At 38.3% G+C, this 24,172-nt stretch overlaps 1 protein-coding gene across 2 annotated transcripts in view; it reads right to left on the bottom strand.

Moving 5' to 3' along the window:
* Positions 1–4,441: 4,441 nt before the first annotated feature.
* PSMD14 (proteasome 26S subunit, non-ATPase 14) overlaps positions 4,442–24,172 on the bottom strand; it is a 64,374-nt gene continuing 44,643 nt past the window's right edge. For both annotated transcript variants that reach the window (XM_044978368.1, XM_044978367.1), the window contains 5 exons: positions 18,589–18,696; positions 15,290–15,364; positions 10,064–10,189; positions 7,982–8,044; positions 4,442–4,865 (listed from right to left, as the gene is read on the bottom strand). In XM_044978368.1, coding sequence (XP_044834303.1) covers positions 4,767–4,865; positions 7,982–8,044; positions 10,064–10,189; positions 15,290–15,364; positions 18,589–18,696 — 471 coding nt within the window. In that variant the 3' untranslated portion in view covers positions 4,442–4,766. The remainder of the gene's footprint in view (positions 4,866–7,981; positions 8,045–10,063; positions 10,190–15,289; positions 15,365–18,588; positions 18,697–24,172) is intronic.

Here is a 24,172-nt window from a genome sequence, read left to right as displayed (position 1 = left end):
CTCTGAGTGTAACGATTTCAGTGTGCAAAGCATACAACCCGCAAACTGGAGGCCTTAGCTCACCTTAGAAGTTCCAGAATTTGGCTTCCCGGCTAATATGAAATGCACAATAACGGGACGCAGTCCTTTATAAGACATACTCCCCCATCCTCCAGTGTAGCCCCCTCCCCCCAAAGGCAAATGCTGCGTTGGGAAAATAAAACACCCATAAAACTCAATTCAGGCAGCATACGTACACAGGAACAATGCATCGTCTCTTCTGAGTTTTGAAATAATTATAAGCTGTACAGCTGAAGTGCCCTAATGTATTTGCAGTCATGTTTACTGATTCTTCAGTAAATAAATATTTGATCTGTGTGCTGTAATGCGGGAGATTATCAGAAAAGCATGGCACAAGGCATCCATCTCTCCATCTAGCTCCTGCTTCCCTTCCACTTGACGTGTGTTTTCTTTCAGTGACTGAATCACACAGGCAGTGAGTGCTAGGAGGGAGATATCTTTTGTAATAGATTTGTCAGAAGCAGTTAGCTCGATTCATAGAAATAAATTAACGTGTTGCTAGAGCTCCTGTCAGGGAAAAGATTTAGGGCGGGGGGGGGGAGGATCCCAAATAATGATTTCATTAAACTAGGGAAGAGCTAGACACCCACGTTGACAGGCGCGATTTTCACAGTGTAACAGGCCCTGTTAGGCGGGGAGTGCTGAAGGTTCCGTGGATAATCCAGGTGGAACAGTGTGTGCGGGGCATCCTCTCCTGTCTTCCCGGGCATCAGGGAGGCGGAGGCTTCCCCCATTGCCCCGAGCTCGCTGCTCCTACCTCAGGGCGCGCCCCGCGTGAGGTAGGCGAGCTTAAAGCCACGTCTGTCCTCCGGCGGCAGAGCGGGTCTCTCCTGCCGGCCGGCCGGCGCTGTGGGGACTCACAAGCAGAGGCAAGGAGGGAATGAGGGGGGTTGTTGGACGGCATGAGCCCAGCAAGCCCAAATGTTTGCAGCTCAGGGGGTGCCTGCCGCAGGCCTAGCAGCAATGTTTGGCCGAGGGGCCTTGGTTGGCCCCCACCACGCCTCCCAGAACAGAACAGGCTCTGTTCTGTCCGGACCCAAAGCCCCTCACAGCTGGGCAAGGACAAGACCAGGCACACTCTAAGATCGAGGAACAAGAGCAGGCAGGATGACCAGATAGCAAGTGTGAAATACCAGGACACTTTTTTTTGGAGGTAGGGGGTATAGTTGCATATATAAGACAAAGCCTCTAATATCAGGGTGGTCCCAATACTGTTGGCATCTGGTCATCCTAGGAGAGGGACAATGAGGGGCAAAGAGACCTCCTCTTCCCCCAGGCCAGCAAGCCTTGGTCTTCTGGGTAGGCACACTGAGCCAGTGACACTGTATGCTCCCTCTCTGCCTTCTGGCTGTTGCTGCTCCTGGGGGTTCAGAGGCCTCACTTCCACCTGCAGGGGAAAGTTTGTGAGGTGACAAGCCATGGCTGTGACTTTAGGTTGCTCATAGCAGAATCCTCTCCCATTAACACATGCTTTCATGTCTCCTTTGGGCTGGTGGCTAGTACCTTGTAACCTCACCTCCAGGAACAACTGTTACACCTAATCTGACTCCTGTCCCCACACACAACTTCTAGCTCAAGGTAACCGGTCCACTAAGCTTAACATAGCTATTGGGAGCTCAAACTGGTGATGTAGTGGGCACTTGGTTTGTCAGCTGACACCAGGATTCTGAGTGTGGTTTTCCATGGAGTAGTATTTCAGACTAGATTGCAGGTTTGCATCATGGAGCATTGCTCTCATCCATCTGAAACTGGAATTAAATTTAGATGGAGACTGGAACCAACAGGGCCTTCTTGGAATCGTCGTTTTAACATTTCTGCTTCAGATACCAAAGCAACATGGCATCCTCTTCACCTTTGTTACATTAGACAAAGTGTTGGGGAATAGTTTTTGCACCTGGACCACAAGAAAGTGGCACATTTAACCAGAAAAGCAAGTTGGTCTCATATTTCTTTCTCAAGACCTTTAATTCCAATTTATAAAGTATTTGAAGTAGCAAATCTGTTTTTACTTTATAAAGTACCAAGTGAAACTTTAAATCAAGACTGGATGTTTTTCTGAAATATGCTCTACGAATTATTTGGTGAAAGTTCTATACCTGTGGAGGAGGTCAGAGTAGATGATTGCAGTGGTCCCTTCTGGCTTTGGACTCTATTAATCTATTATTTCTATAATTCCCTTTAAAAGGACAGATTTGAAAATCATATTTTTATTTGAAAGTATACATAATATTGTTACGATTAACCCTTAATATATTAGAATGGAGAAGTGACAAAAAGTTGGTTTTCTCTGTGCATTTAATAGTTTTGTTTATCATCACCATCACCATCTTGCATTTTGTCTCATATACTAGCATGACAACATAGGACATATGATTGCTGTTTTCCAGGCCTTGCTCTGTTGGTGAAGCTCACTGCCAGCTCTTTCCCCAGGCTCCACAGGAGTGTATTTAGCAGTAACATCAGAAACAAAGCTGAAATTAGGGCCACCAGGCAAGCTTAGGCAGAGAAAGACGGGGAAAAAAAATGGGACTGTGCACATTTAAGTCTGTTGCCATCAGGCCCACCAAAAGGACTCTTCTAAATGGATGGGATCCAGAAAACAAATGTTTTAAATAATTTTTTAAAAATTCAATACTATTTTAAAAAGTGCTTTTTATTAAATTGATTTTTTATCAATTTGAAAAAAAAATCAAGTTGATCTTTCTCCAAACTTTCCAAAATCTGAACTAAAACCTATATTAATACGCAAACCATAAAACTTTAGGAAACTGGGAGGGGTGGGGAGAGAAGGGAAAAGTAGTTAGCGACAATGTATATACAGTGAAGGTCACTGTGTATCAAGACTCTTTAATGCTATAGAACAGGAGCCAACAGCTACATTACTTGGTAGACAGACGCAAATGCAGCATTCAGTAATGTGTTTCAATTTTTGGTTCCATAACTTGAGTATAAGATTGTGGGCAGAGGCATTTGAGGTAGCCTATTGTGCACTAGTTTAGGATTATTTTAATAAAAACCATGTTTTAGAAGGGAAACTACCATACATCATCTCTTTAAGGAAATGCTTCTAGTGAAGTTTTTCATGAATGCGAGTCATGCACACTACTGCATTACCCATATTCCGTTGGTTTAGTGCATACCATGCATCCTCATTTTCAGCAAAATACAGATATAATTCTGTGAGAAGCAGTATTTCATGCCAAGCAGCTGTAGTTTCTGGTGCTTGTTTCACTAGCACCATCCGCTCCAGTGTGAAATTGATGGTTTGGCTGGAAGATCTGGAGATGGGGTAAAACTAGAGACACAGGGAATGGTTGTACTATTTAGCACATTAAAAGCTAATTTATGCAGCAAGGTACATTTTACATCGCAACTTACTGCACTTAATTTTGTCGCAAACTGGGAATCACGCAGAAATGTTAATATATATTTTTTTTAAATTGTTAACCTGCGTAGTTCCTAAACTAGGATAATCAGAAGATATGCGCTGGCAGGTGCTGACAAACTGTCTTAGAGGAAGCGTTTGTGGCTGTTGGGGTGTGGGTGTTGCAGAAGGCATCAAACTATCCATCCAGCTCAGCTCCTAATGAAGCTGTACTCCACTGGGGCTTAAGAGGCCCAGATGGTAACTGCCTAGAAACCTTCCCCTGCCCTTTCCAAGACAGTACTTTGGTCCCTTCTGGCCCTTATGTCATTGCATGCACCAGCTCCCCCAAACAGCCTCACAGTCCCTTTCCTGTGGAGCTCCTAAAATGCAGGGCAAAGTAAAGAACTAGAAAATGCCTTTTGGGGGTTTGTAAAAGGAAAATTGTACAGTCAAGCTGCATTATACTCAAGAATCTGGTTACAGAGCAGGATGCTATGGTACAAGCACAGGCTACAGCAGACATGCTTCTTCCTCATCATGTCTATTCCCCTTCATCTATGCTCATCTCCATTGTAAGACATACCCTCATTCCCCAGATACCCTCCCAACTTCACATGGGCTATGCAACCCTTCAAAAATTTATTCTCAGGTCAATTGCTATCAGCTATCCAGGAAAGAATCTGCTTGAGTTAGGGTGATTGGAGATATGCTGAGCATCAGTGTATCAACATATGTCATTTTCATAGGCATCTGCATTGGATGGAGTTGTGTTGCATTATAAAAAAACCTGTATGGCAATAATGTTCTTTTGTACTCATCACAATTTATGAAAAAAGTATGTTTTTCTAGAATACCTCAGTGATTAATGGCAGTCATATTTCATTTGTGAAGTTTTGCTAGTTCATCGATGTTTCACTTAATATGCACTAAAAATGCAAAGGAAACCAGATCTGCATGGGTTTTCTACAATGTTGTCCATTCCGTATATTGACAAAAAACCTTAAACAAACCAGATAGAGTGTAAATGTATTTTTATTATGTAGCAACAATCAAAATATATATGTACTACTGATTTTCCCCCAAATATTAAATGAAAACTTAATACAATTTGCCCACTCTGTGTTCTTGAACTGCTTTGGAATCTGCAAAGACCCTGACATAAAGAAACAGAAGTAATTGCACAACAGAGACTGAAAGGTGTTATAGTGCTGCTCTTAGACTGCAAATGATGCCAGATGTCTTCCATTTAACCAAATATACTTTCCGCAGTCTCTGGTTTCCGAGTGTTAGAAACAATAGAAGAATATACACAGAAAGCACCACAGTAACAGTAAATTCATTATTTAAATACAACTGTATCCAACATTGCTGCTAAACACTGGACAATATTCGAGGTCATCAGCACATCCACATGTTCTTCTAAATGACGTTTGGGGTCCTGAAAAATAAATATTAAAGTAAGCTATTAGAGGAATCACTAAAAAATGAACACTTCAGAGATGACAGATTTCAACTATTTGAGAACAAAGCGAATTAATGGACACTGACAGCCTATTAAATTCCCCAAGGTTTCCTTCCTTCAAGATACTGCATGCAACTTTGATTCTAAATTTTTAAGACCCTGTAGCTCTTCATATTATTCAAAGATGTTATATGTAGGTTAATAAGCAAATCGGTCTCTTCAGATTCTGGATGGATACAGTGACAGCAAATGTTTTTATGCAATTCCACACATGGGGTGAAATCCTGGCTCTAATGAAGTCAATGACAAAACTCCTCCTTGATTTCAGCGGGGCCAGGATTTCACTCACAGTATCTTAATTGACTCAGACTTTAGAAACTAGGCCAATAAAAACTATACTGTAGACAAACACTATTTTAGAACTAACGGCAAAACCTATACATTTGGGGGGGGGGAGAGAGAGTGTGCGTGCATGTTCTGGCGGCATGCAGCAGCGTTCAGGGCAGGGCATATAAACCCTGGTAGAAATGGGGGGGCACTGCCATCATGTCCCCCCCCCATTACCTTTGGGTATTATTCTGTAAACTCAGCTATAGCTAAACAGAATGTGCTAGGTATGCAATTTGAGTCATGGCTCTAATGTTCTTGTTTTTGTAAGGTTAAGACAGACCTTCAAATTTATTTTTGTGGTTATCCTCGCTCCCCGTATTAAAAAGAAAAACCTCAGGGAAGTCTGTAAAAGTTAAGATAGAGTACAACAACTTCTTTTGAAGCTATTTTAGCCTATTATTTAAATAGACATTTCTATCACTCAAATATCCATTTCTGAAATCATTTTTGTGGAGGTGAGATTCATACTATTTAAAATGAAAAAATGGGAGTGTTTTCTCATAGACTTCAACAAGGCCAGAATTTCACCTTAGCAATACAAACATGGTGCTCTGTATTTTCAAAGCTGTATATAATCTTGGGTCCCCAATCCTGCAAAGATTTATCCACATGCTTAATTTTATGCTTGAGAGTGGCTTCAAGAATATTACACAGTGTTTACCTCTTGCTGAGTTCCAAGGCTTCAAGGGAACTACTTAGTGCAGGGGTTCTCAAACTGGGGGTCAGGACCACTCCACTCCAAACCCCGGTTTGCATTCAGCATTTATAATGATGTTAAATATATATATAAAAAAAGTGTTTTAATTCATAAGGAAGGTGTGGGGGGGTCGCACTCAGAGGCTTGCTATGTGAAAGGGGTCACTAGTAAAAAAAAGTTTGAGAGCCACTGACTCAGTGTATAAAGTTAAGCATGTTCTCAAGTCTCCGCAGAATTGGCGCCTAAGTCTGTACAGTGCTTTGAAAATATTAAGTACCATATAAGTGCTAAGTATTATTAAATTACCTACATAAAATGGATCCATGTCATGTATTCACACAAGTTTACTCTCAGTAGTAAAATTAAGCACATACATAAAACTTTGCAGGATTGGGGACTGACTACATTATCCTCATAGTATACCATAAAGTAGCATATTTCCTCAGTCTATTATGTCATTTGGTTGTACAGAGCCCATTATACAGATATTACAATAGTGGAGACAAATTAAAAAAAGAAAACGTGTACACAGTAAAGGATCTATTTAAAATATTTATTGAGCCTATTCCACATACAAAATAGTTCTGATTGCCACAGATGTCACAAGTCTAAGCTGCTCTTTTTTATAATCTATTTACAAAGTCCTGTAATTCTTTAAGATTTCTCCATTCAAACTAATGACCTTTCCAAATAGAGGACAAATATTCACATCAGCAGCCATGTCTATAGAACTTGGTGTATAATGACAGAGGGGAAAAAAAACACTGAAGAGAAAACTATTTCACTGAATGATTTTACAAGATACCTTTGACAGTTTCTTTTAGAAAAAAAGTTTGATGTTTAAGGAAAAAATCTGACTTTTTTACTCTGTATTAACTTAAAAAAATTCTGCACCTGCTTTTAAAGAATTGTTTAGATTGTAGATTACACCTGGGCTCAGGCTCACAAGAAGAGATATTTACAACTGTTCTAGATCTTTGAAAACAATGGTTCTTCCTATATATTTATTTTTGATTGTTTCCTGCTACAGATCTGAATGCTACAAAAGTATATGAGTGGAAGAAAATTACAGATAAGTTATAACATCAGTTTGTTGGAAGCTGACACAAAAATATTCCATAATCCTCTGAAATGCAGTTCATGTTCTACTACAGCCTGCCATACAAATAAATCCTGCCTCTCCTTTAAGGGAAAATAGTTTTTTTAAAAGCTATCCATTGTTCCTATTGCTCTCCGAGTCCTACTGAACTCGGAGAACAATGTTTTCTTAACAATTTTAATGTTTTTCCATTTCAACAGATTTCTTTCTTTGTCTTTTAGGCTAAAATAAAACATATCACTAATTTAATATCTGTTAAGTCCTCTGTCAGGAGAGTACATCCTGCCATGAGAGAAAGATGGACTTAATTTAATAGCCTCCCCTCCGCCACCCCAAATCTCAGTTATGGTCCTAAACTGTTTTTCTTATGAAGCACAAGGTAACTCGAAGGTGTTTAGTGTACTTGTGTGTGTATTGGCATCAAGCATCAATGTTTCTGAATAGTGGGTGAACTTAATGCCCTTCTACTAGCTCTTCAGTCACAGTGTAATGCACCAGACTGACTGACTTGTCTCTTTAAAAAACAGCATGTCTTCTCCAAAATGCAATAGTGTATTTAGTTTTTTTGTTTGTTTCTTTTTAAAAGAAGAACGATGCAGAAATCACAGGATATTCCCCAGTGGATTATAACAATTTATCCAGAATATACCTTTAAACTTCATTATAAGAAATGTTGTGGCAGACCCTTGCAACCAAAGGACAATTTTGTAACCACTTTGCAGATTACCCACAGACAGAGGCCTAAATAATATTGTCCATCCGGTATAAATTCAAGACCTGTAGGGAATTCAGGATAGCCAGACTATAGAACAGAAATCACTTGCAATTCATGTGACTAAAATAATATTAAAATATATTTTAAAAAAATCAGGTTATTTCACCTCACAATAATTCATTACACCTCACCTGCTTGCCAACATTTTTTATTGCCAGCTGTTCAGGTGTCATCTTATCTTCTTCTTCCACAGCCTGTGAAAAATACAAAAAAGGTCAGTGTTTCAGATTTTGTTTACTTTTTCCTAGAGCCACAAGATTATAAAAATATAATTCCTTCTTAAAAATAAAAAGGACAGCAGCGTTCCAGAGGCATATATTAAATCATAAGGAAAGGCACTTCAATTGCTCAGCAAAGGTGGCACAAATCTGTTCAAATGTCAGTGCAAAAGATTAAGGGGAGTATTCATGTACAGCTTTGTTGTCAGATATTTTAGATTTACTCACCAAACTATATTAAAGAAAAATACACTTCGAATTTATAAAATGTTACAGAGGGGTAGAATTTTGCACCTAATAATCACATCAACAGCTAGATAAAACAGGTTAAAAATATAATGCTCAAAGTACAGCATTAACCTTGTTGTTTCTAACTAAGGGAAGTTTGATTTTTTACTATGAATTTTTGTATTCTAGTTTAAGTAACTTCTATATATTTCTTTAAATAGTTTTTTTTGTATGTAAAGTTCCTTGTTTATTGGTGTTTAATGTTAAAATGTCTGATATGGAGGGTTTATGTCCTTGATCAACTATTAAATAAAATATTAGAGTTTAATATTTTGGGACTACCAATAAGCAAGTTAAAAATAGACTTTTAAAAAAAGGATTTTTAATACATACAATACATTTTCCTAGTAAGCATCTACACAAGTAGAGCAGGTCTCAATCATTCTTTTATTTAGGAATGGCATAATTACATGTTATGGATAAGTGTGGGCCTGATCATTACATTGGCATAAAAAGTGAGTGAAGAATCAGGCTGTATATATTTAAAAAAAAAGTTCCAAATACACACTATAATGGAAGTATGTATTTTTTTAAATCTTTGATCTAGTAGTCTTTGACCGCAGCAATGAAATGAGAAGTCAAATTAAATCCAAATTATTCTGAATTAAGGCTCAACTATAGGAACTCAAGACCCATCTATGACTCAGTAGGGAGAGGGGCGTATTGACCTGGGAGTGTCTGGGGGATGGGAGAGCGGGGGGATGACTTTAGGTGAGGGACAGTACCTGAGCCTGTGACTTGAGCCAAGAAGAGGGGTGGGACAAGTCGACATCTTTGCCCGGGAAACTAGACAAAGGGAGAGGGGGAGAGAGCCTGCTGGAGGGGTTTTTGGTTTCAGTTTTGGGCTTACTGGGAAGAGGCAGGGAACTCCGAGTCTGGGGTCCAAGATCCTTGCCCGCCAGAGGGACCTGGCTGAGGGGTCCTGGTTGTACCTACAAGCCCTGCTTGGGACTGTGTTCCTGTTGTCTAATAAACCTTCTGTTTTACTGGCTGGCTGAGTGTGACGGTGAATCGCAGGAAGTGGGGGGTACAGGGCCCTGACTCCCCCACACTCCGTGACACCATCCACTTCAAAGAGTTAAATACAGTTAATGGGACAGATTACACACATCCTTAAAGTACGAACAATGGTTAATCTTTAATTGTAAAAGCAGCAAAGAGTCCTGTGGCACCTTATAGACTAACAGACGTATTGGAGCATGAGCTTTCGTGGGTGAATACCCACTTTGTCGGATGTATTCACCCACGAAAGCTCATGCTCCAATACGTCTGTTAGTCTATAAGGTGCCACAGGACTCTTTGCTGCTTTTACAGATCCAACCTAACACAGCTACCCCTCTGAATCTTTAATTGGTTAGCAATCAGGAACTCCATGCTCACAAAGCTTTGGTCTATAATTATAGCCAGTTATACCTTATTTGCCAAATCCACTGAAGTCCCTTAAAAGTTACTCTACTAAATATATAGACTACAAAACATGTACATTCCCATACTGCCCCCAAAAGAGAGTGTTAAAATATTAGTGATCACTGAAGCCTCAAAAGTTATTCGCTTTCAATTATTCAGTGTTCTAGTTAGTGTTTATTTTCTAGGACATTACCATGAGTGAATGCAAAGAGATCTGTAATCAACTTCTTATCCAATGAAATTTGCTATTGTCAGTTATTTCATAAGAGCAATTTCAACTTTATTGTTGGACGTGAATACCTTGTTATAATTCTTAGCTAACTCCAGCATCTCTTTCACTACTGTTTCATTGAGTTTGCAATGTTCACTATAGTCCTGAAGTGTCAAACCTTCCATCCAACTCTTCTTATGCAAATTTAACAACATCTGCAAAATAAAGTCATACAGTTTAACATCTACAACAGAACATAAATTTCCAGCTCTATAAAGGTCCACTTGATACAGAAAGTTAATTTACTACATGTACTTGTAGAGGTGTATATAAATGATTCAATAAGATTAGAAATGTTCCAAAAGCATTTTTGATCTTGAACAGTTAGAATATGATGTGTACACAGGAGCAGCTTCTAGCTGGTGTCTATACTCAACATCACTGGATTCTGTAGTATTTTGGTGCAGCAGACTAGGAATTTCACAGCAGTTCTTTTAAAATGAAAATCTTTTAAAATGAAGTATGAAAATTAATAATACTCAATCAGTGCAGTAGCTCTTGTCTTATTTAATTTTTATAATACAATCTATTTTACACGGTCTCATTTTCAGTTTGTGGTAGATTTTGTTATTGACAATGCATAACTGCATGATAGAAGTAGTCAGGAGAAAGAAGGCTGTTTTAACAGCTAGGTAGAGGACATATGAAGCCTTTGGCCTCTAGGCACACTTGGGAGGAAGTTTGGTGTTGCGGACTAAGCACATTAGGTATGTATTCTGCACTCATAATCCCTGTATTGGAGGACAGTAGGCTGTTGTAGTTGAGATGGACTTTACTAGCAACCAAACCAAGTCATGATTATGTCTTTTATAAAACAAATCATCCCAAAAAATGAATGACAGGAACACATGGACTTTGCATTTTCCCATATCTTAGCATATCTCCATATAGCTGTCTTCCTAGGTTTCAAGATAACTTGTTGCACCTTAGAAGAACATTCAGGTTCCACATTTAACAGGCTGCCAAGATCCATGGTGTAAGATTAAGTGAGTTTGGGTCTGGTTTTGATGCAATGCCCAGAAGATCCAGGCATTTAAACTGACAAGCCTAAGCAGGTGCTATGATAATTATCTGAGCCTTGTTTCACTTTTCTGAAAACCTGATGGAGCAGAGGAATTGGGAGGAAAGGCATTCCAATACACAAACAATGCCTGTATCAGGGATCCACTGCCCATCACAAGTCAGTACAGGAGGTATCTGCTGTTCTAAGCAAATAGATCCATTTTGTCCCCACTTCTTCAATATGGAGTTTACTGCTGAAGTCTTGAAGACCCTGTATTTTAACTTTAATGCCTGAAATTCATATCTACAACAGAGCTGCTTTTCCATGCCAGGTGGCCATGGAAAGACATGATGAGTCATGAATCATTCCCACAGAACCCTCACTTTGGAAGACAGCTAAAGGAAAGAGACTCAACCCTACAACAATTGAGGTCTTTGGCTAGGATGTCTGTCAGGATTTGTACTATTAAGTCCTTAGTGACTAGAAAGCTTTTCATAGTAGCCAAACTACTCTGAAAACTATTGCTTTGTTGTGAAGTCTAGATTAACCGGGCTTCCACAGATCTTAAACTCTGAGATTGTGTAGACGTGCTCCCCAACCAAGCTTGGAATATTTACACCTTTCATTACAAAGGGAGATGGTTTGATAAGAGACAAAAGTGGACATTACAGACAACCATATGCAGGATTTTGGAATGAGTGGCTACCTTATCAGAGACCTGTGAAGATTAGTTAAAGCACTAAGAATTATTATTTACTCGCTCAGACAAGTTCAGGTATGCTTGCAGACAGACAGTTTCTAGTATGTAATTGATACTTAGTCAAGGTTGCAGAGATGTCATTCTCAGCCCACCAAACAAAGTCATTTATGTACAGGAAACCCTTAGATCAAAGATATTTGAACTTTAGGACGTTTGATCATGTTACATGGTTGTATTGTAAAGTCTTTTGAATATCCATAAACATGTCACAAAGCTAAAAGGATAATCACCCCTGAAGAATCTAGAATTGTGTTTCTGAAAGTATGCCTTTGCATCAGGATGAAGATAGATTAGAGACTACCCAAAAGGGAGAGAGGCCTATTGTGGGAATCTGGTTCTGCTGGACCTGTCATCCAAATACAGGTAAACAAACACACTGAGCCCTTGAAAGTGTGATTCTGCTCTGAAAAGGAACATTAGGCTCTTAAGTACCTTTGTGGATCTGGGCTAAATCCCAGTTTTAGGCATCTCTGCAATCCACAACACCACCGCCACTAGGCCATCACCTAATCCTATAGGCAGCTATACTCACTCAACACCTAATTTTTTGCTGTAAAAGTATCCATGGTGCCTAAATTTCTCTCTTGGCATACGCACTGCTCTCTCACTCTAGGTGTCTGGATGCCTATCTCCCACCTATGCCCCACTGCAACCCACGAATGTGGGAAAGATAGGCAGAGGAGACTCTATCTTGCCCACAGGGCCTGATCCAGTTGGTGTGCTCAGATGCTCCTTCCGGAGCAGGTCCCATTCAAAATCAGAGGCTGCTGGACGAGCTGGTGGTGCCCACTTTATGCCTTTTATCTGGTGGTTAAAGCACTCATCTAGGGTATGCGAAACTCAAGCTCGACTCCCCCATCTGCCTGAAAGGAAGAAAAGACTTGAACAAGAGAGTCTCCCACCTCTCAGAAGAGTGCTCTAACCAGTGAGCTATGGGATAGTCTGAGGTGGGGCTCCTTCACTCTCTCCTGTTGAATCTGTTCCACTTTGGATAAATACTTAGTCACCGAGTAAAGAGAGAGAGTGCAACATGCGCGCGCGCACATACTCTAGCCTGGTGCTAATAGCACTCACTGGGAGGAGGGAGACTCAGTCTAGTCACTCTATTAAAAGATTACTTACTTATACACACTGGAACAGCTTCAACAGGAGAGAGTGAGGGGGCCCCACCTCAGAATATTCCTTAGCTCACTGGTTAGAGCACTCTCCAAAGAGGTGGGAGACTCCTCTGCAAATGCTTTCTTCCTCTCAGGAAGAGGGCGGAAGCGGGGGAGGGGCAGCAGGGGCAATAGAACCCATCTCCCCCATATCCCAGGTGACTGGGCTAAAAGGTATAATGAGGGCGTCACCTCTACCTTCTCCTGTTTTTTGTGGAATGATGCAGGTGCCTAACTCATTCTTGCATGAAACTACTTAGGTGCCCTAGCCACCTCCTTCCAGGAGAGGAGTTCCTGGCTGTGGATAGCTAGCTGAGATGGGTGTCTCCCTGCAACCTGGACTTAGGCTCTTATCTCCATCAAAGTGGCAGGGCTTAGAACACACCCCTTTCATCAGCATCTCACACTGGCTAGCTTAGGTGGCTCCTCACATAGCATGCTGGCTTGTGTGTCCTGCATTCTCAGGCACCTCTCACCGCATTCATTGTATAGAGAGTCTAGGTGCCTAACTCAGGCTTTGTGGACTGCACTGTTGTTCCTGTGATTGTCTAGGTGCCTACTTCCTTTTGCAGTTCTGGGCCTATGTGAATTTAGCAGCCCCTATCTCAACAGATACACTTTCTGAACTGCATGTTTCATCGTTCTTTAGTGATAAAAAAATTTATTTTATTTCTACTAGTCAAAGAGCCACTAGTCAAGCTGCAGTCTGTTTTGACTTATGCATCTTCAGCAGAACTATATAGTTCCAACTGTAGAGTCAAACTCTGACTTTAGTTAAACCCAATCAACTCCAATGTAGACAATAAACATGTACAGGTGTAAATGAGGCAGGAATATGGCCTTGAGACTCTTGACTACTTTTGATTATGAATAAGCCAAGAAGAACCTCAGATCCAAGGCTGAGTTTTTGGGACTGGAAGTTGAAAAAAAAAATCTTTTTAACTGAGCAAATTTGACATAGAATTCACTGACACTCAATGGGCATGGAACTGCACAATGCCACTGCTCCAGAGCAAAATAAGTTAAGCAGGCCACTACTACTAGATATTTGGAGACGACTTGAGGAGCTCTATCCAGACAAAATGAAAGCACCTTGTATTGGAAGCTATTACAGCCTATGCACACTTGAGATACTTTTGATGTATCGCTCTGGAACTTGGAAGTAGGTTTCCTCAAATTACTCCTGCAAATCTATAGAAGGTATAATGGCTGCCAGACTCACCATCCAAGACTTGAAACTTATGGTAATCCTGTTCACTTTTCTCAAGCACAACACAAAATGAAGGTATTTTAGGATTAAATACAACTTTAAAGTATGACAAATGTAGATACTATAGACCAGGGTGGGCAAACTTTTTGGCCCAAGGGCCACATTTGGGTGGGGAAATTGCATGCAGGGCCATGAATGTAAGACTGGGGCAAGGGGTTGGGGTGCGAGAGGAAGTGCAGGGTGTGGGAGGAGGTGCACAGTGTGGGAGGGGGCTCAGGGCAGTGGGTGGGGCAGACGAGAGGTGCAGAGTGCGGGGGGCCTCAAGGTAGGGGGTTGGAGTGCAGGGAGTTGTGGTGTGGGGGTGCAGGAGGGGTGTGGGCTCTGGCCCAGCACCGCTTACCTGGAGCAGCTCTGGGATGGCAGCGGCGCGCACTGGGGCCAGGGCAGGCTCCCTCCCTGCCTGCCTACTCTGGCCTCGTGCCGCTCCAGGAAGCAGCTGGCACCACATCCCTGCGGCTCTTGGGGGAGAGGGGGAAGAGGGCTCCACGCGCTGCCTTTGCCTGTGGGTACCTTCCCCCCAAGCTCCCATTGGCCGCAGTTCCCTGTTCCCAGCCAATGGGAGCTTCGGGGGAAGGTACCCACAGGCGAGGGCAGCGCGCGGAGCCCTCTGCCCCCCCTCCTCCAGGGGCCACAGGGACATGGTGCCGGCTGCTTCTGGGAGTGGTGCAAGCCTTGCAGCGCCATGGGGGTGGCAATCCCGTGGGCCGAATCCAAAACCCTGAGGGGCTGGCTGGATCCAGCCCACAGGCCGTAGTTTGCCCACCCCTGCTGTAGACAAAAAACGTTATCAAGTTATCTGTGTATGAGATAGACTTTTTTCTAGCTACTTTTCAGATCCTTTTGGAGGAGATGTAGTTTGCTCAAGAGAGTTCAGCCTAGGCTCACTTTGTGCTTTAACACATCCATAACATGACATGGAGAAAAAAGTGTTAGGGAATCATAACTCAAGATATCAGAACTTAAAATTCAAGTTACAAAACTGCAACATGCCACAGGTCAGTTTAAACAGTTTGTAAAGTGGTTTCTTTTACTTAAAATAGAAATATATATGCAACCCCCCCTTACCTTCTGTTCTAGTTCATTCTTCCTATAGTTGATAGTAATGGAGTAATAATGTCTGTTCAGTCCATGAATTAGAGCCTATAAAAGTTTGTGGGAAAATATGTACACTAAAGTTACTATCATAGATATGAAAAATATTAGTAAGAAAGTGACTATTTAAAGCAGTCAACTTGAAATAATTTTGAAAACATGTTATAGGTAGCGTCAACCACTATACCTGCTCCTAACAATCTTATTTTCCTATTTTTTAAAAAAAAGTTGCTCTCTCCTCCATTTCCACATGAAAAATTCACACAAACAGGGAAACAGTACAACTATTTGTAAACTGCGGACATGTTCAGTAAACAAACAAACATTTCATTTTCTCTCCAATTTCTTGTTTCTGGTAAACTTAAGTCATACTTAAAACAGGAGGTAAACATTTTTCAGACATAGGTGTGATTCTTATGTTAACACAATGTACATTTTAAGGCATGGCTTGGATTAAGATGATGTTTTTAGAAACAATTTGTGTATGAACATAACAAGTCCTTGTCAGTTGTTTTGTCCTCAATGTAAAAAAAGAAAAGATATGAAAAATTACACCATGCAACATTTAAGAAGTAGAGAAATATTTGATATTCCAAATTATATTTTGATGATTTCACCTATTTATTGATGTCTATTCCTTAAAGCTATCCATGGCTAGCGCTTGTTCCACAAAATGCAAGTATAGCTTTTCATTCTAGTGCTTCAAAGTCCTACCGCAATTAAAACTTACGAGTTATCGAAGTTGAAAACAGATTTTTTGCATGTATCTGTATGCTATACAAAGAAATACTTAAACAGTTACATTTTACATAAACTATAGTTAACATACAGTTAGTTCAACTGCTGATTTTCAAAGAAAGATACACATTTAGCTTTACTGTAGTCAACAGAATCTCAAAACCAAAACACTTGTCTATTTATTGTTAGAGTAATTTCAGCCTTCAGTTACTGAAAAGTTTTGTAGTTTCATTTAACATTCTCTCTCCCCTCCCCACCCCCAATTGAAAAAACGGTACCCTCTTGTTTTAACTCAACTGTAGAAAAGGGGAGGCTTTTAAGAGCTCCTAAGGGATTTACGAGTACAAGTCTTAAATAGACTGACTTTCTCCCCTGAAATCATTGCGCTTCTAACAGCAACAGTTAATTCAACTTAGGTGTTATCTGAGCAAAGTGCAAACACTTAAAAAACCCTGCTCCACTACTCCTCTCAACAATCTTGAAACTGTACTGTTAGTCACTACAACAGGTTAATTGGAATCTCTAAAATGTACACCTATTTGCAGTCTATATTTTAAAGACATTGTTCCTTAAGTGTTTTGTTTCACTGAAAGATTAATGTGTGTCATGCAGTACTTAAGTCCCATAATATTAAAGTCTTTAATAAGCTTGCCTTATGCTTCACAAAATGACTGATAAAATATGGGGGAGGGGGCATGTGAAATCCTAATCCCACTGAAGTCAATGGGAGTTTTGCCATCAACTTCAATGCAGTCAGCATTTCACTCAGGGACTTTAGAACATGTGTGTATCTACATTTGTTCTCTGTGAAAAGAATAAGTCTTAAGAACTCGTATATGTATACACTTAATTTAAAACTTCAATATTTTAATGTAATAATAAAATATGTAACTGATCATTGCTGCCTTGCAATTAGTGAAAAAAAGTATGTCTGAGATATGCCATGCTGCAACGACAATGATCTTAGACTGTGGAGATATTACTTAACCTTTTGCAAAAAATAATGAAGCAGTATGATACTATGGGGGTTTACAAGAGAGGTCATTACATACAGCCTAAAAAAGCCCAGTAATATATTCTCTTGAAACAGGCAAGCATGGGCTTGCCTGTATCCACTCAAAAACATTAGTAGGTTATTTCATACTCATTATACTTTGCAGTTTTCACAGACTCAAAAATCAAAAGCAAAACACTTCAACCTTTTAAAACTAACTATTTTACTAGTATGAATATTTTTGCTCATTTTTTCCCTCTATAAAAATTGTTTTAATGCATAAAATAATAAAAGCTACCAATGTGTTGAAGGTAGAGGTTTAACAATGGCTAGCTGGTATCTCCCCAAACATAGCTATCTGATAGTAAAAGTTGAAGCATATAATTTCAGTTCTACTGTGGCTACTAATAATGTCTTTCAGTAGGCCATATTTAGCAACATACATTAGTATTACTGTTCACGTAAATAATCTTCAGAGAAGTAATTAGGCTTCCTGGTCGCAACTATTCATGCCTTTTACAATACATTTAAAAATAAAATACATTTTTCTTTAGGGGGGAAAAAAAACTCTTTAAAAAAAAAAGTCAAGGCACAAGAATACAGATAAGGCATTAATCACTCAGGAGGATACTCTTATTTTAGAACAGAAGAAGCTTCCTGCAATGAAAGTTTGGCTTCACTAAAGACCAGAGTATTGACCTTAATAGTCAACACTAGAAACCAAACAGAGTAAATATTCAAGAGAGAAATTCAATGTTTTAAACTTTATACATTCTCACAAAGATATATAAAAACATTACACTCAAGTAAAGAGGATTACGCTTGAAATGGTCAATTATACGTTCAAATGATTTATTCCATTTCCGCCCCCCACGCACACACTTCATCAAATTACAAGATCACCAATGTAATAACCAGAGTTGGAGATGGAATATTTGTTTAGGACACATTAAAAAGTTGAATATATATTAAGCAAAAAACCTGTAGCAGTAAAGCAAGTGGAAAGACACCATAATGATTAATGGATAAGGCATTTTTCAATGGTTGCTTGAAGAGTATTTTATTCTTTTACACATATAATTGGGATGCTTACAGTAGATAATAAAACACCATTTACTCATCCTGGCTATAGGAAAGCTCAAGCTTATGTTAACAGGAGCAGTTTTAAAACTGCAATACTGAAAAAGGATACCATTTGCCCTCTCTTGTATCACTAATATGATAAAGCTAAAAAAGCTAGAATATTGTGCTCCCAAATTCACACACAAGTTTTTCATTTTATAAATCTGTACTAAATCTTGACAGTATCTACTTAAATTCTGTGTTTAAATCTGACTAATTTAGAGCTCAATCCTACACTCATAAATTAGGAGTAGACCTATTCAAATATCAAGTTAAATTTTATATGCACATTAAAATACTGCAAGGAGGGACAGCTATAATTTGTATGTTATAACATTTTAAGATACTTGTCACATCGTTGTGATTAAACACCACTCAATACAAAACAGAGTTTATCATCATCAAACACTGAGTCTACCTGGATAGATGGCTTGTTTAAGTGACCCAGATTTGAAGTTGTTTGTCTTGGTTCATGTCCCAAGACCATCATATTAGCATTGATCAATCTGAAGGCATCAATAACAACCTGTAAAAACAAGACGTCAAGTCAATTCTTTTTAGAAAATGCAAGCAATGGTGCCAAGCAACAGTGGACAAGGCATGATCAACTCTCATCTGGTTTTGGCCTTTTTCCAGAAAATCTTTTAATTATAATATTAATAAAAGAGAACCTCCTGCTGACTGTGCCATCAGCACACAATTCTTTACATTGTACTGTAAGGTGACACCAATTACTACATTTTTCATGGAACGATTAAGTTTTTATGTACTTTTTATCATACACCATTGAAAAGATCAGTAGATATACATACTAAAAACTTCAAAGGTATGTATGTTTGTCACCTAAATCTTATCTAATCAAAATGAATGACAGAGAGAGACTAAAACTGAAAGTGAGCACAAGCTAAGGGACTGTGTCTAAAGCCCAGTCCTGTCACATCAATTACAACACCACAATACTTGAAATGACAACAAAATTATAGCCAGCAAGGAACTTGCCCCATGTATTCCCTTCTAGTCAGATGCTTTTTGCTTCTTGTGACTAAGAAAGGGTCTATAAACTGTCTGATGGATTAAAAAGTCCTTGTCAGTGTCATGCTCAGGAGTAAGAAACAGAGTAAAAGACGACCAAGGTCATTTATGATTTAAGGAACATGGAAAGTAGTATATCCAGTTATTTCATTACAAATGAAAAAAAAAGTAGAGCTTCCATCTAGCCTATTTCTATGTTTTGCTCAAATTGTTCAAGAAACCTTTGCAAAGAACTAGTTAGTGGCTTCAGACAATAAAATAATCACCTAACCTGCTGCTAGGTGAGGTGAGAGATAGCTTAGAACACTGCAGTTCAAAAACTGTCCTTGTCACCTCCAACCATCATTAGAGATTCATAACTACAAGCTAAGACTTTGATTTATTTAGCCCCTAATCCTACAACCACACCTGTGCACATAGAACCTCACACCTATGCAGAGCCCCATTGAAGTCAATGGGGTGCCACATGGATGTAAGTAAGCATCTGCTCACATGGTTTTGATTGAAGTGTTGGAGCCTTATTTTTAAAGATTCTAATTTTGTCATGTTCTTAAACTGGATTTATGCTTCATAGGTTTTAAGAGCTTACATTAAAATGCCTGAGACATTTCCACTGCCGTTGTACTGTAATCTGTATTTCACAAAATACTACATGGCACCGAGACACCAAGGTCTAATATACTGAGAAGCTAAATATCCCATTGTTTTATAATAGCTTATTCTAGGTAAGCAAGAACAGAAGAACTGTCCATATTTTAAAAATTATTTTAAGTGCTACTCACCAATTCAGGACTTCCCTTCAAGTTAAACAAATTAGGGTACTACCCATAAACCTACTTAAGTGGGAGTGTAATGCAATTATAATATCATGTTAAAGGGCACAGAGAGCTAACAGAAATGAACTGGCAGAGATTAATATGGAAATTAAAAAATATAATTATTTACAGTATTTTAAACTGAAGGCAGCCTAATAGCTATCTCACATACTATACATGTCAAAGAAGCTGCTTAAGGTCACATCAAGCAAAACATTGCCATGGTTGATATAAGTATCAAAGACAGATAATGATATACAAAGTAGTGGAAGAAATTTGTACCATCAGAAGGACCATATTTGTTCACTTGTGCATGTGTGTTGACATGGTCCATATCCAATTTAGGAAGAGTCCATGTCTACTGCTAAATGCATACAGCACCAAGTACAGCAGTGATGTTCAGTAAATAAGCAGTTATACGTAGATTGGAAGTTATAAACTTTTAAGATTAAATTTCCCACATGGTCTATCTATTAAGCAGTTATAAATTAGTGACTTGTACAATCCTGGACTCTCAGCTGATTGGCCAGATCCTTCTGCATCTTGTCTCTTAAAGTTGCCTTCAGCAAATATGTCATGATTCTGCACCTCTTATTAGAATTTCAGTGACCCAATTTATGCCAGATAGCATGGTGACAGATACCTTATAAATTCTTGTTAAAGATAAAATCCCTTTCCCTGTGACACACACACATACACCTTCCTTCTCTTAATTAAATAGATAAACTGGTTTAACACACACAGAATTATTTTAGCACATGGAATTTTAATCTTGCTAAAGAAAAGTTTAATTCCTTTAATGATTTTGTAAGCCATTAAACTTCATTCACCTCTAAGACATCAACCATTCTCTAAAAGAGTTCAACGTATCTACTGTTTCGTCCTTGTAATACAAAAAGATCAATTATCTTTTTAATGTTCACAGCAGATTTTACTTTAACTCAGACAGTTTTAAGACTCGTGTTTGTATATATAAAAGTACATCTTATTTTTCCAACTCCTGAAATTACATTTTAACAAGATGTTCTATTTTAGAAACATCTGCAAATGCCCAACTATAGTAAGTAAGGAGTACAAATAAAGTCTCCTCCAGAGACTTCTAAATAGGAAAATCAAGCCAATAAAAATTTACTCTGAGGAGCAAGATGCATTAACTTGGCAGAATACCACAACTTAGTGCTTCATCATAACTTGACTTCCTAATGGCTACACTCCTAGACTGCAGTTTAAATGAATGCTCCACTAGAAATCATGGAACTTTAGTCAAAAATGTAATGGCATTTTTGACTAATCATTTGCTCCAACACTTGGATTCCATGTTTCCTTTTCAAGGTACATTTTTGAAAGGAAAACTAAAAGTCCTAACATATTAGGCATTGCAACACTGCTTTGATACTAAATCAAATATTTTAACTACTGTTCACAATGTCACATTTGGATAACTTTCATAGCAAAATATATTAGACAACTAGCTGCTGAAATATTTAAGAACTATACTCAATATGGGTTCAAGTTTGAAGTCCTTACTCATGCAAGTAATTTCCATCACTTCAATGGCACCACTTACATTAATAAGGGTTACAGGCTCTCTGTGCACAACTCCGGAGAAAGGAAACACAAATATTTGCTAAACTGTTAGCATCCTACTTGTTCAAACTCCAGTGTGAAATCCTTAACTTACAATTCTTATTTGTTCCAAAAACAAGGGTATCTAGACAGAATACAGAAAATATGAATTGAATGACATTTTTTTCTTGTTAGTAGCATTATGACAACCAATAAAAAACTAAATACTTTAGCTACACCAAGATTAAAGGAATTCTTTGCCATCACTATAGCAACTGTCTTAAGGAAACCAACATGCTCAACAACCTGCAATCTAAATTTAGATCTAGTACGCAATAAAAGCATAAATACAGCAATATACCCTACATTTACATTTCTGTGAAATCTTCTAATTGCTTTTTGCACAGTGAGAACAAATCGGTTCCTCCTTTAGAGCATCATATCAAAATAAATAGTCTCATTAATGTCCAGTGCACTAATGAGCAATGGGTGAACAAGGTGTTAATTATGCCACAGTAAGATTCAAGGAAAAAGCCCTGGTGTGCACACCTCCAGGTGCTCAAACTAAAGTCTTTTTTCTGTGTTTATTTTGAAGTATAGCATGATGCAATCAAATGACAGCAACATGGTCACCTCATATTTAACAATGGAACTTTAGAGAGACAGTAATCTGAATAGAGAACCTCCCAGGATTAATTAAAGCAGAGCAAAATTCCATTTTCAGAGTTACTTTAAGAATTTAAAGGATTTACAGTAGTTCCAAATTTATAGTTTTCATTGTACTTATTACCTCATGACAGCATGCACTGTATTAACAAAAACAGTAACACCTTTACATGAGGCTTTTAGACTACCTCTCTGAAAGCCCAACTCAAGCCTATGGTAGTAGGATGTTTCCCAGATTATGATGGTAGCAGTTATAAATATGCTTTTTTCACACTGAAACTCTTTCACCATCCTGACCATTTAATTTCTTCTGGTACAAAGTGTCTCAAGACTTTTCAGAGGTCACTTCAACAGTAGACAGCTTATAACAAAACCATTAGCAGTTTGGCTAGTTTAAGAAAACCTCTTACTTTCCTTTTTTGTTTATTATCACTGCATGAATCTGCGGCATATGATAGTTTATAATTTCTCAGGCTTGTTAAATTCATGTTAAAGGTCTGTTTTCTTGTTGAATAAATTTTGTTCATATAATGCTGCCTATTTCATACACTGAGTCTTTAATAGCACCTTTGGTCTATGCACAACTCACAGATCAAAACAGAGGACTAAAATAGGGGTTGATGATGCTATTTACATGTGTGATTCCTGCTGTCTTCTTGTTAGTAGCTTTAATATAATAGAAGACCTTGTCTGTTTTGTAATTAACACATCTTTACTGGAGAGATATTTGGAAGTGATTGCTGTGAATATACTGGTTAGTAAAATAAACACAATCACACACCACTTTCTGTTATCAGACAAATTTGTGAATTGTACACATTATACTCCAGATCAACAAACTGTGATATAACAGCCAAGTAGAAGACACATTTATATAACCCTTTATTTTTCTGAAAATATGTATTCAATCTGACCTTGCAAATATAATTAGCTTGTGGGATGTGTGGATTTCAGTACCATGGATGCTTTACTAATTGCAACTCTTGGAAATAGATACTAAATATTTGGAAGCTGCCAATACAAAATAAAAACTGTATCTTTTTGTACATCTGTCTTAGCTACAAGAACCATAATAATGTGAAAAACAATAAAGATGGCATACTTTTTGCAAGCATGTCGCTGGGTCAATGACCAACAATAGTTTGGGTAATACATTTTATATAGTCAAAATTCAAATAATCTCTAAACTCAATGTCATCTGTAATTTTTTGGCTGTTTGTATGTAGCTATGCTTAATATGATCCAATGTTATTCACTTTTTTCATGCTTTTATCCTGTGCCTGGCCAATGAATTACAGAGAGCAAATTTTTGATTGTGTTTGTTTAAAAAAATCTGGTTTTTGTTTTTAACTTTACTTCTGTATACTTATTTGAAAATAAACTTTAAAAACTAGATTGATTAAGATGTTTCATGTTTAATACAAGGACTTCAATCAATTCTGTCTCTGTAAATTAAAGAACCATAGTCACATAACTGAACATTTTTTAAAGGAACAGACATTTTTGTATTGCAAATGACAATCTAGTTAACACAGTGGGGCCCATTTGAGCACAGCTTTGGGGGGGTTGGTTTTTGGGGTGGAATTTTTAGTCAAAAAGTTCTATATATAAAATATTTTAAAGCATGACATATTTCAATTCTACAAGTTTTTGCAACAGCAAATCTAGAAACTCATTTTACAAAAGCATACCTGTATTTGGCATGCCGTTCTACACACAGTGACAAACTGCAGACAGAGATAAATTATCCTTGTTATTCAAACAGACTTTCCTGACATCAATATTTGTGCAGCAAAAAAAAAAAAAAATCTATGCAATATGAAAGTTATCTTTAAAAATGCATTGTTACCCTGAAATTCAAGAATATTGTTATTGTTTGTGGACAAACCTACCAGTGCATAAGAAAAAACTCTGCAAAAGATA

The sequence above is a fragment of the Mauremys mutica genome, chromosome 10, assembly GCF_020497125.1.
Source record: "Mauremys mutica isolate MM-2020 ecotype Southern chromosome 10, ASM2049712v1, whole genome shotgun sequence".
Classification (NCBI taxonomy): domain Eukaryota; kingdom Metazoa; phylum Chordata; order Testudines; family Geoemydidae; genus Mauremys; species Mauremys mutica.
The sequence above is the reverse complement of the archived record's forward strand: the minus strand, read 5'-3'. Positions and strand labels throughout refer to the sequence as shown.